Source organism: Cajanus cajan, chromosome 1 (assembly GCF_000230855.2).
Source record: "Cajanus cajan strain Asha chromosome 1, NIPB_CcT2T_4, whole genome shotgun sequence".
Taxonomy (NCBI): domain Eukaryota; kingdom Viridiplantae; phylum Streptophyta; class Magnoliopsida; order Fabales; family Fabaceae; genus Cajanus; species Cajanus cajan.
In genome coordinates, this window is record NC_138517.1 from 88938177 (window position 1) to 88952123 (window position 13947).

Below are 13947 nucleotides of genomic sequence, written 5' to 3' on the forward strand. Positions count from 1 at the left end.
TTATTTAGAGAATTTGTACTGTATCTTCACATATTCAGAAGTTTTGGTATGGTCATGTCATCATTTTGTAATTGAATCCTAAAATTGTTGTATATTTCAATTTAATCCCTAGCTAATTAAATTATTTTTTATTTTTAAGTTTAGGGGACTTCAAAGTGCAAATTTCGAGCCTATTGAAGGGCCATAGAACTCGATCGTTTAAGATAAGTAGAAACTGCAACAAAAACTCGAGTGTTTGAGATAAACAAAAACTCAATTTTAAAAAATAAAAGTCGTGTTGATTGAGGAAGAAAAAGATAATGAAAATAGATAATCTATATCTCTCTCAACTCCACTCTCTTGGTTTGTATTTCCAAATCATGCATATAGGGAGTTTATGAACATTCACAATTTGCTCCAAAATCCAAATTGAAAGCACATGAATTAAAATAAAGATGTTAATTAAGCGAGTTCCGATTGCGTGAGAGATAATTTGGACTATCAATTTCTAATCGTTGTTGTCAATGTTGTTGATGATTTGGGTAACCGAAAGGACAACGAAGAGATGAATTATTATTCCTCATTCAATTAGGGTTAAAGAATAGCTGATAATTAATTTTTAATTTTAAAAGGTGTAATCGATAACAATATTTTAGAAAATTATATCTAAAATTTGTTAAGAAAACTGAAATGACATCATTAATTGACATGTGTTTAATTTATTTGTCATATAAGAGAAGATACCAAGATATCAGAATAATTCCTTAGATAAAAAAATTGACGCTTAAAAGAATAAGTATAAATGTAAGATAAAAAAAGATGATAATTTGAAACAGTTGAAAGAATATTTTTTAACTAGTTATCAAAATATTAAATGCAATACATATTTATTATTCACTAAATTATACAACTGATGTCAAAAAAAAAAAAAAAAAAACTATACAACCACACCAAATTAAAATCGATCAAGTTCACAGTTTCTGACAAAAAATAACAATGTAGGATCTGTCTGGTTCGTCAACAGTCTTTATAAATTGAAGATGTTCAGGGGTATATTCAGCCATAGTTATTCTCATAATTTGCTATCTACCATGTATGTTTGTGACAGTAACATTGTTGACGGAGTATGTGATGTAGTTTTGCTGAGATGAATCTGAACATGATACAATTTGCCTTTCGAGGAATGCAGGATTTGATGGGGGAGGAAGATTGACAAATTCACTATTAAGCATTGAAATTACTGTAGCCATAATTGGTCTTTCTTTTGCAAGTTCTTGCGAACAAAGAAGCCCGATGTGTATGCATCTCACAATGTCATTCACATTATTTAGATTAGATATTTCAAGGTCTATCAGGGATTGGATGTCCTTTTCATTCCATAATTTCCAAGCCTGAAACCAAGTCAACAATCAATTTATAGCAGTTAAAACAAGTAGACACTCTCAAAATTATCAAAAGGTATGTGTCTTTTCAAAACAAAGCAAATCATTCAAAAAGGCTTACAAGTCCTAAGAGACTCAATGGTTGGTCATGATCGTAATACCCGGTGATTTTTCTCCCACTAATAATCTCTAACAATAACACTCCAAAGCTAAAGACATCCAATTTCTCAGAAACCAATCCTTGAAATGCATATTCTGGAGGCATATAACCACTGCATTTAAGTCATATTTAAGAAAGTTAAGTCACTTTTTATCTTGAAATGGTGGTATAAACTTGATATAGAAAAATTGCTTACAATGTTCCAACAACCCTTTCGGTATTTGCTTGTATATCATTGCCTCCAAAGATTCTGGCCATGCCAAAATCTGATATTTTTGGATTGAACTCTTCATCTAACAAGATGTTACTAACCTTTAAATCTCTGTGTATAATTTTTAATCTTGAATCTCTGTGAAGATAAAGCAAACCTCTAGAAATTCCTTCAATTATTTTAAAACGTTTTGGCCAATCTAGATTCTTCTTTTTTACTGGATCTGTAGAAGAAGCTAAAAGTGAAGTAAACAATATTGAAGAAATAAACCTTATTCAGTTGAATAATCAAATTTCTAGAATTGAAGTATTCAGTTGTTTAAGATACTCTTTAGGCATAGAAAAGAAAGAATTTCAAACTAACCAAACAATATTGCGTCCAAACTCTTGTTAGGCATGTACTCGTATACCAACATATTTTCCTCCTGTTCAATACAACAACCGAGAAGTCTGACAAGATTTCGATGTTGAAGCTTTGAAATCACTAATACCTCATTCATACATTCTTCTAACCCCTGGCCAGATTTTTTTGAAAGTCTTTTCACTGCTATTTCCTGTCCACCTTTCAATTGTCCCTGGTACACAATTAAAGAGATTTTTTTTTTTGAAGCCTTTTTACTTACATGAAATTATTTGAAAATTGAGGTGTACACAAATCAAAACTTACCTTATATACTGTACCAAAACCTCCTTTGCCAAGCGCGTTGGCTGAGTCAAAATTGTTTGTAGCATTTACAAGTTCTTCGAAATTAAAAAGTGGCAACGGATCATTCAATTTAACTTGTTCTTGATCTTCATTCGTTCTCTGTCTTTGTAAATATATTTTTCCTGAGTAGAGTAATAATTTCTATCATCATGCCAAATGAACTGTACTTGAGTATCACTTATTATTCGCAGGCTAAAACATGACAAGAGTTACATTTTGGTGATTTGAAAAAAATATTCGTTTAAAAGTTGTACAAATCTAGAGCAACATATTTCTGTAAAATATATAGCAGATTACTAGCAAAAGTAATAAGGGAAAGAAGGAATGATAGATAAGAATGTCAAATTGACCGAAAGCATTTTCCATCTTTTCCAATTTCAATATGAAACCGTGAATATTTTTGAATCAAAATAACTTCTATAATTCAACACAGATACCTGCTGGTTTAGCAATCCATTTCCATGAGAGATAAACACAGACAGCCAAGGCAATCATTCCTACAGTTACTACAGCTGGAATCATTACTATCCTGTGTCTTCTTTTACCGGAATGTTTTTCTGCAAAAATTAAACACAAGTCAAACAAGTTAGATTTGCACTCAGAGTACTTGAAATACTAGTGACAAGGAAATCAAAAAGTGATATACCAAGTTCCGAAGGTGGCACACGAATGTAAAGATCAACCCCTCCGCTTGAGAATTTTTGTATGTCGATCAAGTCCCCACTCCAAACCATGCATCCAATGCCACCACTGTCATATGCGTAGGCCACGCAAGAACAATTCCTCAAACATTCTTCTCTGCACTCATCTCCCAAAGAAGTTGATCTATGTACGAAATCTGGCACTTTCACATTCTCAAGTTTCAAAAACCCGTCGTCATTGCTAATTTCACTCCCATTTGTGTGTCCCCCACAGTGCAGTGGCTCACTCCTTACACACCCACTAGTCCAATTTTTTGTATTCCACTCCTCTACATTTTTGGGCTTATAACCACTCAAGCAGGTGCATGTTGGAGAACTCTGCTTATTGCAGCTTCCAAATGCCCCACAGTAGCCATAAAGATCGCACGAGGTTCGTTCCAACAGCACCCTCCCCACTAACTTTTCATGGATCCACAATGCGATAGCAAGATCGCCCTGTGGATTCAAGCTCGCGATTACAAAGTAAGGTTCACTTCGGAAATCAAAAGAAAGATAAACGGTTTCGTCAGCTTCAGTCATTATACTCCATCTATATGCATAACCAGGAAACAACCTAGGCGAGCCAATGAAACTCTGACCATCCCATGGACCGGTCCGATGATACGGTCGCGTTTTATTAAACCAGTAAAACAGTTCAGGCATGTTGGGGTGTTCAAGAGTAGCAGAATAGTATCCAATAGAAGGATCAGAGGGAGTTTTCCACGATGTTATGCGTACTTTCTCACCTGTTTTTGGGTTAGTAGTACTAAGTTTCATCTTTGGCACGAAGGCATGACAAGGATGTTGGAAACTCTCCCAACTACTTCGTCCCGAGGCACCATCTAACAGGATCAGATTTCCTGTGTCAAAAAGTTTGGCACTTGAATTGGTTGCAACATGTGTCAAATTTGATGACCAAATAACCCTTTTCTTGCTATGATCTAATACCAAAAGATTGCCATCTGTAGAAATTTGAACAACCCCGGAAGAGTTGTTCGTTAGTGGGTGGTTTCTGTTAGCTACCCATATGATATTAGACTCCGAGAGATACCAGATTCCCACGTAGCGATTTGACGAATTTTGAGGGCTGAAGAATCCTAACTTGAAGAAACTGTTAGCTGAGGTCAGAGTGTGAGGGTCTCTGATGAATTGGTCTGCTGTGATGGTATCGTTGGATGAACTGCAGTACTGAGCAAAGCAGCAAAGTATGATGAGAGCAAGAATCAGACTTGTGAAATCCACTATCATGGTGTGTTCTTCACTTCTTTGTGTTTGGTAGTGGAAGTAGAACTATGTTCAGGGTGTGCATTGGGAGGGGATGATAATGATGGGAAAGAGAGGAAATGGGGTGAAAAGTGTATTTGATAAAAAGAAAATAGGCAAAAAGTAAAATAAAATTTGTAATTGATTTATGTATACTTTTATAAAAAAAACCTCTAATCCATCGATCCTCTCCTCAAATACCCTCTAAATCAACCCTGGCTGAATGTTGATTCAATAAGCCATCATAATTTTGTGACACTTCAGCGTCACCACAAAATGGGTGGTTAGTGCACATGGAAGAGAGCAAGAAAAAATAATGTTTTTGGGACCCAAGAGCCACTAAGCTAATATATACCACGAGCAAAAATACACCTCCACTACATCCTGACATAATAAAAGCATACAACCTGAAGAGGGGAATGAAATCCGTGAAAAGTGAAAACCTTAATCCTACGAATGTGCGAGGTTCACCGACCAGTCTGCCTTCAATGAACATATAACATGAGTTTATAAGATCGTATTATTTTATAAACTCCATCTATAGTTTGTTGTTAATGTTGCCACTAAATTTCTCTCGCATTCTAATTTGTTGGCACAACTGTCTTATTGATTTCTGTTATAAAATAGGCTTAGGTTTAATTTAATATCGTAAAATTAATTTATAAAATAAGAGTTGTCTCACACATTAATATAAAATTTATTTTTTCTCACCACATCCTTAATTCAATATTATTAAATTAGATTTGTGCATAAATATTGAAAGATTCTTTTAATGATGTAAATAAATAAGATTTAAGTTTTTTTAATCCATCAATCACACTAATACTTAGTAATAATGGGATTAGTGTGTATATAAACAATGAATAACTCTTTTATCGAATTTAAGATAAGTCTAATATTATTTCAAAATATGAGTTTGAGATTAATATAAATTTATAAAATCAACTTATAAAATAAAAATCATCTTATAAATTGGTTTTTAATATTTTCAAGTATGGAAGTTGTGGAATAAATTAAGGAAACAGAATATGTATAATTGATACTAAAATTTACGATCCTTGCTTTGAGAAGCATATTTGAAATGCATCGATATATTGGATTATTGTGCGTGCAAGAGGTTGCACAAGATAGGTATAGTGTGGCCACTGCAATCTTGATACTGAATAGTGACATTGTCACTCTCCCTCCTCCAAAGGAAACAACCTACATTATTCGTCCATTGCCAGAAAGCATCAAGTGCAGGTTGCTTTCAAGATAGAGATGGATACTCCATTTACAATATTATTATTATGAGTTCAAACTAACGAACAAGCTAGTTAAAACAGCTTACAAAGCTAGACTTACCAAACACATTAATTCTTTTATGAGCAAAATATATTCTAATACAAACATGTGATTTTAATGCCTTATGATGAGGGACTTTTGTCAAAAACAAAAAAACCTTATGAGGGATTAAAATTAGATTATATGGTAAATATATATAGACTAAAAACCTGTTAAAAATTTATAAAAGATAAAATTTGTTGAGAACTAAGAACATTTTATTTTTTATTTTACATTAAAAATAATGTTTTTATGTTATTATTTCTATTTTATTGTATTTTATCCAGATTAATCGAGGTCCAATATGTTTTTTTGGTTACAATATGATTTCAGACATTGTGGAGGTGGACAAAAAATAATGCTGTTATCTTTTTCCGACCTCTTATAAACAGATGAAATAAAATACAAATTAATGAATCGATATATATATAAAATATAAAAATTAATTTCAAAATCAAAAGTGATAGTCACTAGTCAGCGGCAAAATCCAAAAAACATAGCGCTACCATCCTACTAAAATGAAGGATAGATAAAGAGGAGAGATAAGAATAAAAGAAAATAAATAATAAATGTAATGAAGGATACAGATATACAATAGTAATATAACGATTTAAGGTTTTGAAAGAAGTCAAATTTTCATTCGTAGAGATTTCACATTTAGTATCCAACGTGAATGATGTTTATAATTTTTCTTACACAAAAAATATGGGATTTGAGTATGTAAATTGTGAAAGCTCTTCACTTTGTTAATTGGCCACTTCCCATTTGCAGAATATTTGGACCGTGCTGCAACTTGTCTCAGTTTACTTGCTAAAGTCAACATGTCAGATGCCTAAATATGCGAAGTAGATTCTAACTTTCCAGGTAAAACAGGACCGCTTCGAAGAGTTATCAAAACCAAATGCTACTTTGCTTCCATGCATGTTCACCTTTAAAAACTTACTAGTAATTCTATTATATATAGTTTGTTTATACTTGAAGTTATTTTTCTTTAATAATGTAATTATTATAATACCGTTGATTTTATAATTATTTTGTTAATTATAATTTTTTGCAGTTTAAATGTTAGTTGTTGTTGAGAACTTTAAATTAAGAGACTCTAAGAATAAGTTGATTTTTAGATAGCTAAAATAAGGAAGGTATAAATTTTATTTTTTTTAAGTTTCGAACCTCATAATTTATGTTTTCAAAAAACTTTTAGAGAAAAGTTGGTGAAAAGCTCTCTAAAAATCTAAAATTTTTCTTTCTCTTATTTTTTAAAAATCTTCATTTTCTATTTCTTGTAGTTGATCTCATGTAACTAGGTTGAAATATAAGCTTGAGGAACTCAAGATTTCATAGTCGAAATCGTACAAAGTGATTTTCTCTTCCTTTTCTTGATTTGGTTCTTCAAGAGATAAAGAAAATTTTGTGATTTGAATCATTTGACGTTAAATGTTTGTTGTTATGGTATGAATTCATCAATTGCATGTTTGAATTGGTGACATATATGAATTTAATTTGTTGTAAAAGAGTAACCTTTAATGGTGATCTTGGGTTGATTGGTTGAATTTAGATGTTAGGATGGTTACGTGTGTTTTTGGTGTTGCCTGTGAGAACCGTGACTCTCTTCTCTCCCATTCAACTCTCACTTTCATTCCCACTCTCTCATTCACTCTTTCTTCTTCAAACTCTTCCTACTCACTTGCTGATTTTTCCTTCTTGGGTGAGCATAGGTGTTGTTTAGTGGTCTTTGGAGCTAGCTGTGGGCGTGGAGCTTCTCTTCTCCTCCATTTCTCGTTTTTCCCATTCAAGCTCGTTTTTCATCTCCTTCTCCGTTCCTTCTTCCCGGAGCTCGGAATCCTTGCATCGAGGTAAGGGAAGTTAGTAATTTGTTGCGTTTTTGGCTGAAGATGGGGTTTCGGGGTTTTCCGGGGTTTGGTGAAAATTTGGTGATCTATCCTTGTTTGAGGTTGCATGTATGAAAAACTGGTATTTTTGAGCTCTTTGATGAAAATAGGAATGCTTGACTGGATTGCATGTGTATTTTCTGTTAAGTTTCGCAGGTTTTGGTGAAATTTTCGTAGCAGGTAAGGGTTCTCGTTTGAATTCGCGCCAGGCGCAGTTCTTAGCGCTGGGCGCGACTTGAAATGGGTAATTCTGGGTGAATCGCGCTGGGCGCGATGAGGACAGCGCTGGGCGAAATAGAAATTACAGGTCTCTGGTTGAGAATTGCGCCGGGCGCGCACTTAACGCGCCGGGCTCGCATTTGTGTTTCAGAATTTGACTTTATAGTCTTCATAAAAGTTGTAGCCTTGGATGTTATCTTTCCAATGGCACTGGAATCACTCAAAAAGGAGTTTTAGAACTCCAGATATGACCGTTTTAGTGAAGAGGGGTCAGGCTGCCAGCTTTACCAATAGCTGTTGCGGTTTTTAGAATATTTAACAAGGTAGATGAATGAATTAAGACTTGGTGTCTTCATGAGACTTGTAGGAAATTTGATTATCTTTCATATGAGATAAGGATGAGCATGGTAGGAGTAGTATAACTCATGATGTGCTATTTTCTGTGAAGGTTGCCATTTCCCATTTAGTGATTTGGTTAAGTTCAAAGTTGTTTTAGGTGCTTAGGTTGATTGGTGTTGTTTGCGTGGGTAATTTGACATGATAGACGAGTTGTAAACAAGATGGATAAGCCGTATTATATGTTGAATATGTTGTGTGTTGTATTGTATATGCTGATATTGATGTGCTGCGCTGAGCGTGACCCTTGTCGCGCTGGGCGTGAGACTCCTTGGGAGTCTCTGCCTTGTGGGCGCTGGGCGCAATTTGAATTGCGCTGGGCGCGAGACCAAGGGGAGGTCTCTGCCTTCCCCGCGCTGGGCGCGGGTATGGGTACGCCGGGCGCGCGAGACTCCTTGGAGTCTCTGCCTGGCATGCGCTGGGCGCATGTGAGCCTTGGGCTCTCTGGCTGAGCCCTGCCAGGCGCAGGCATACCTGCGCTGGGCGCGCTAGCCCCTGGTGCTCTCTGGTTGTACCGCGCTGGGCGCGACCATGAGTGCACCGGGCGCGGAGATGAGAAATTTCTATATGTTGGTTAATGTTGTTTTATGCTTAGTTGAGTTGTAGACGAATATAATGTGATGACTAATGGATGATGTTGGTTGATTGATGTTGAGTTGTATATTTGCGTTGTGCTGCAAGTTGACATGTTGAGTTGTAAAGTTGAGTTGTGTTACAAGTTGATGTTGAGTTGTACAATTGAGTTGTGTTGAAAGTTGATGTTGAGTTGTACAGTTGTGTTGTGTTGCAAGTTGATATGTTGAGTTGCAAACGTTGTGTTGTGTTGAATGTTGATATGAATTGTTGTAGGCCATAAGGGCTGAGTTGCTGTAGGCCATAATGGCTGAGTTGCTGTAGGCCATAATGGCTGAGTTGCTGTAGGCCATAATGGCTGAGTTGCTGTAGGCCATAATGGCTGAGTTGTTGTAGGCCATAATGGCTGAGTTGTTGTAGGCCATAATGGTTGAGTTGCTGTAGGAGATCTCCGAGTTGATATGCGTGACGACGCATTGTGTGCTTATTGCTGATTATGCTATAAGATCGATGAGTTGTATGCTGAAGATGGGAGATGTGTGCTGTTATGGCTAAATGATGTGGTACTTTAAAATGAATTTTGTTAAGTTGATTGATGTGTTGATTTGCTATGCTGATAGGGGTAGTTGTTTACTATTCATATATTTATATATATGTATGTTATTTCTTTTCACTAGCTTACCCTTTGTTGTTTCCATGTGGTTTGGACTGCGATGATCATACTATGTATGGGAGCAGAGCAGGGTTAGGCAGGTGGCTAGTGATGAGTCTGCATCTGGCAGGCGGAGCTGGATCCTTGTTGATGCTTTGTTGTTTTCAGCTACTTGGTGTAGCCGTTGATAATGTATTTTGTTTTTGTACACTCTAACTCTAGTCGGATAGGGACTTTGTATATATTTATATTCTAGACCCTATATTTATATACTTGTCCTTTCTATCTGGCGTTTCCGGTGTACAGTGGTGTGTGTAGTGACCAGTCAGGTCGTTACATTGCCTATTTGGTATGTATTATATATATTGGATTGCATGTTGGGTTCTTGCTACATTTTAGGTAGATTGGATGAAATTAGTTTCTACATAAGTACAAAAACTAAAATCGCACCGGGCGTGACTCCAAAGAGGGGTTTCTGTCTTACTCACGTCGGGCATATAATTGGTGACATTGAGCATGCAGAGTGAGAATCATTTCGGATTAGAATCACATCAGAGGTGGGTTGAATAGTGTCGAACATGAAAAAAAAGACTTGCCTTTGCCTGGATTTGCGTCAAGTGCTAATGGAGTGAGTCAAGCAAAGACCTTTTTAATTATATATTTTGAGATATTTTAAAAGGTTAATTAATTTGTAAAATTATTTTAAACTTAAATTGAATTACTGATATTAAAACCTAATTAATATTAATTTTAATGATATATAATAATTTGACGGTTGTAGTTTTAATTAATTTTAATGATCAAATGTTTCAAAATTAATTAATTTTAATGATCAAATATTTCAAAATTAATTAATTTTAATTATCAAATATTTCAAAATTAATTAATTTTAATTATCATGATTAATTATAGTCACAACAGTCAATATCTTCTCCTATAAATATTGAGATTCAGTAGGAGTCAGGTGGATTAAACATTGCTTTTCCCCTGTTCTCTCTTTTATGGGTTATAAACTTACTAGTTCTGCATCCCTAGTTTAGTACTGGGTTGGACTTGCATGAGAGTATGTGAATAAATCCTTTAGGATAGTGCATTGCATGTCTTAGGAGTTCAGATCAATTTGTGTTCTTAGCATTCGTGGACAACAATCTAAAGGACTTATAGTTGTCTTTGGAAATTCTTGATGAATGCGAGAGTTGAGCACGAAGATGCAAAGGAGAACACGACATGTGCACATTGTTGTGGCAATCACATGTGGAGGAGAACAAGGTGTCAATTGGTCAATTCGATGTGATTCTGCCATCAGTTATTCTCTTGGAAAGTGATGAGTTTCATAGGAAGAAGGAGTTCATATCAATAAAAATAAATATATTTAATTTGTCAACCAATTTAGTAAGAATCTATCAAAATTTTCTTGATTAACATGTGTTAAATATTTTTTGTGTGGATATATGCGTAACATATATATTGTTATATTGAATTAATATATTCAATTATGATATGTTAATTGACAATTGAATTACTTTAGGTTGTAACTGCTAATTAAATGTCTGGTGCATGTTACGTAATCATGATTAACACATTATGTTGAGAGGCTTTATATATATTTAATTGTTTTATATTAAAAGTGTTTTGAAGAGAATTAAATATTCATTTATTTGTGTGAAAATCTGGTGAAGAGAATAATTGTGAGGCATCATTTAGAGAAGAATGTTGATACCTTTATGGTACGATGATATTGTTGATGTGAGTTTTTGAATTTAACTCTTAAAAGGTATAGTCATTTATGACACGAGTTAGTGAAGAATTATGAGTAATATGATGTTATGTATATTACAATATTTTACATGAGATGTTATAGAGATGCTGTTAATTATGATATTTAAGATTGTGGATTTTTCATTGTATTAGAAAATACAATGATGATTAATTGAATTTTGGATTCATATGAGATAAAATCGACTAATGTTGTATCATTACACTTTGTTGTAGTGAGTTTAAATTGATATTAACCAATAATAATTATTGAATTAGAGTTTGTTACTTTAGAGATGGTTGATTATCAGGCTTAGTTGTTAAAAATCTCTTAACAAATATTTTGTTGAGAATATAAAATTAAGAAATGATGTGATATAACAATTGCTTAAAGGATTGAAAATGATTGGGTGTAGTCAATAATTGTTTTTGGCCGATCCTTTGACTTTAAACCCCTAAGGTTGATATATATTTTTTTGCAAAACATTGTAAGTTATTTATAAACATAAAGGGAAATGAGATTTTATTAAAATCAATTGAAACAAATGGTGATGATAACTCAACCTTTGTGATTAGAGATCTATGAAGAAAGTTCAATGAAAAAAATAAGTCACTTGTTAGTTTTATTAGTACTAAAATTATTTTTTAATTTCTTCCTATGATGTGAGAAAGTGCTAAAGCTGCATTAATGAAAGATAATCTTTATAGTTGAGCTTTATAAGATTATGAGAAAGCTTAACTTCTTATAAAGATTTTAATGATTCTCATATCCCTTATAGGTAGTGTATGAATTTGCAATATACACTAGATGAAATTACCTATATGAGTATCAAGTGAGACCGCTTGCATGAGATCTTACAAGATTTATAGAACATTCATGAATGGACGTGTGCATGACCTAAAAGCGTAATATAACGATAATGACAAGAATTATGGAGGTGTATTGTGATTGGTTTACCTCTGATATACATCAAATATTTTAAGTTTAATAACTTACTACACTTACTATACTATGTATGAAGTTTTATTAATCTATGTCAAGTTCAATTGCGTACTACATCAAGTTTGATGCATTATATCCTATATGAAAATGTAGAATATTTTTTAAAACCTTTTGAAATATGTGGGAGATTTTCGTATATTTTTATTTATTAAAATATATTAATAATGATGATATACATAAAATAAAAATCATGTAAATCTTATATATTATATAAAATTATTATAATTGTAATATTTTTTTCCCCAAAAAAAAAGGCCGGCTAAATAGAAGATAATTTAAGAAATTTTTGCTGTCCGAAATAGGGATTAAAATAAGATGCACGAACTTGTATCCATATATTAAGTAACAAGTGGAATTCCACGTGCAAATAAATTGTGATGAAATTAACTAGGATACAAGTAGTCAATTAAATCAGATATTTTTTTCGATAAAGTCTTTTTTTTTGTAAAGTAATTAAATCAGATTTTTTTAACACCATTAAAGATGATGAATTGGTTACCAAAAAAAAAACAGATGTTTAATTTATTAAGTTTCCTTCCATTTGAACAATTAAATTTTCTTCCATCCAATATTTAAATTTAGTCGATTAAATTCCTAGATTAATCAATTAAAAAAATATTTAATCAATTAAATACAATGCTTTGGCCATTAAATACAATGCTTGAAATGATATTTTACTTTTAATGTAATTTTTCTCCTCTCTTTCTATCCAAACGAAACCCTCTTATATTAAAAATACCTTTTGTTAGGATTAATAAAAATTACATTCTTTTTGTCAAACAAATAGTAAAACTTTAATCTTGTACTTGCTTTCGTTTATGTTTTCTTGTACTTCACTTGAACTCAAACACGAGGGTAAAGTGTGTAAGGAATGCTACTGCTTGCGATCACATGAATCACATTTTCTATGAACATGAAGCATTAAACCCTTGTCAGTCACTCGATCTTGCTAACATTAATTATTTCTCAAGCAAATTTTTCCCAACCATCAAGCAACACCGGCCATAAATATAATTGTTAGGTCAAACAGTGCCTTCCATTTTAATTTGTTTTTCTAATTTACTAGTTGAACTGATCTATTTGAAAATTGTGTATTTATTAATTTCTATTTTATTTAAAGTAATCTTTTATTACTTATTAACTAATAAAATAATTATATTTAATTATAGATTATTTTTATAATTATTTAGTCAGGTCCTTAAACGGGGTTTTTCAGAAAAACAAAAAGGGTGGTATTTGGGTAAATAAATATAAGGGGTGATATTTTGGTAAATCTTATTTTTGTTAGTATTATTAAAATAAAAAATAAAGTTCTAATTCTATTTATTGTAATATATTGTTCTTAATATAAACTATTTATTATGTTATAAAAAATTATTCAACAACCTTTAAATAACTTAAAAATGGAAAGAAAAAGCTTCTCCTCAGTCCTCATCAATTTTACTCTGCTTGAAGGGAGAATAATTGTTTTCGTGCTTCTTACCTAAAAGATTCTTTCTTAATTCATTGTTTTCCTCCATTTTCATACGTTCATACATACGCTGAATGTTTGGCCATCAAACTGGTAAAACTCGAGAATAAAATGTCAGAGACGGCAACCGTTTTATCAATGAAGAGGATAGTTGAGTTCATTTATTTGTAAATTATATATTACAATTTGATTTATTAAATGTTATATAAGTTAACTTAATTATGTTTAAAGTTTGACTATTTTTTAATTTAAAGGAGTCGAGCTTAATTTTTATTATTTTTTTGGT

The 13947-nt window shown here is 32.8% G+C and overlaps 1 protein-coding gene across 2 annotated transcripts; it reads right to left on the minus strand.

The window, feature by feature from the left end:
- Window positions 1–784: 784 nt before the first annotated feature.
- On the minus strand, window positions 785–4719 carry LOC109788353 (G-type lectin S-receptor-like serine/threonine-protein kinase At1g11300). 2 transcript variants are annotated; one of them, XM_020347050.3, is made up of 7 exons: window positions 3084–4719; window positions 2875–2994; window positions 2399–2559; window positions 2096–2306; window positions 1718–1967; window positions 1483–1633; window positions 785–1370 (listed from the first exon to the last, which is right to left on the minus strand). In XM_020347050.3, the coding sequence occupies exons 1-7, from the start codon at window positions 4363–4365 to the stop codon at window positions 1062–1064; spliced, it is 2484 nt and encodes an 827-aa protein (XP_020202639.1). In that variant the 5' UTR covers window positions 4366–4719; the 3' UTR covers window positions 785–1061. The 2 variants fall into 2 exon arrangements, with proteins under 2 accessions (XP_020202639.1, XP_020202640.1); XM_020347051.3 differs by having other exon boundaries at window positions 1718–1955; window positions 3084–4717.
- Window positions 4720–13947: the final 9228 nt, after the last annotated feature.

Coding starts and splice junctions, on each gene's coding strand:
- LOC109788353 (XM_020347050.3), bottom strand. CDS start 4,365: ATGATAGTGGATTTCACAAGTCTGATTCTTGCTCTCATCATACTTTGC. Junction 2,307..2,398: donor GTTTTGGTACAGTATATAAG/GTAAGTTTTGAT, acceptor ATTGTGTACCAG/GGACAATTGAAAGGTGGACA. Junction 1,634..1,717: donor GAAAGGGTTGTTGGAACATT/GTAAGCAATTTT, acceptor ACTTAAATGCAG/TGGTTATATGCCTCCAGAAT.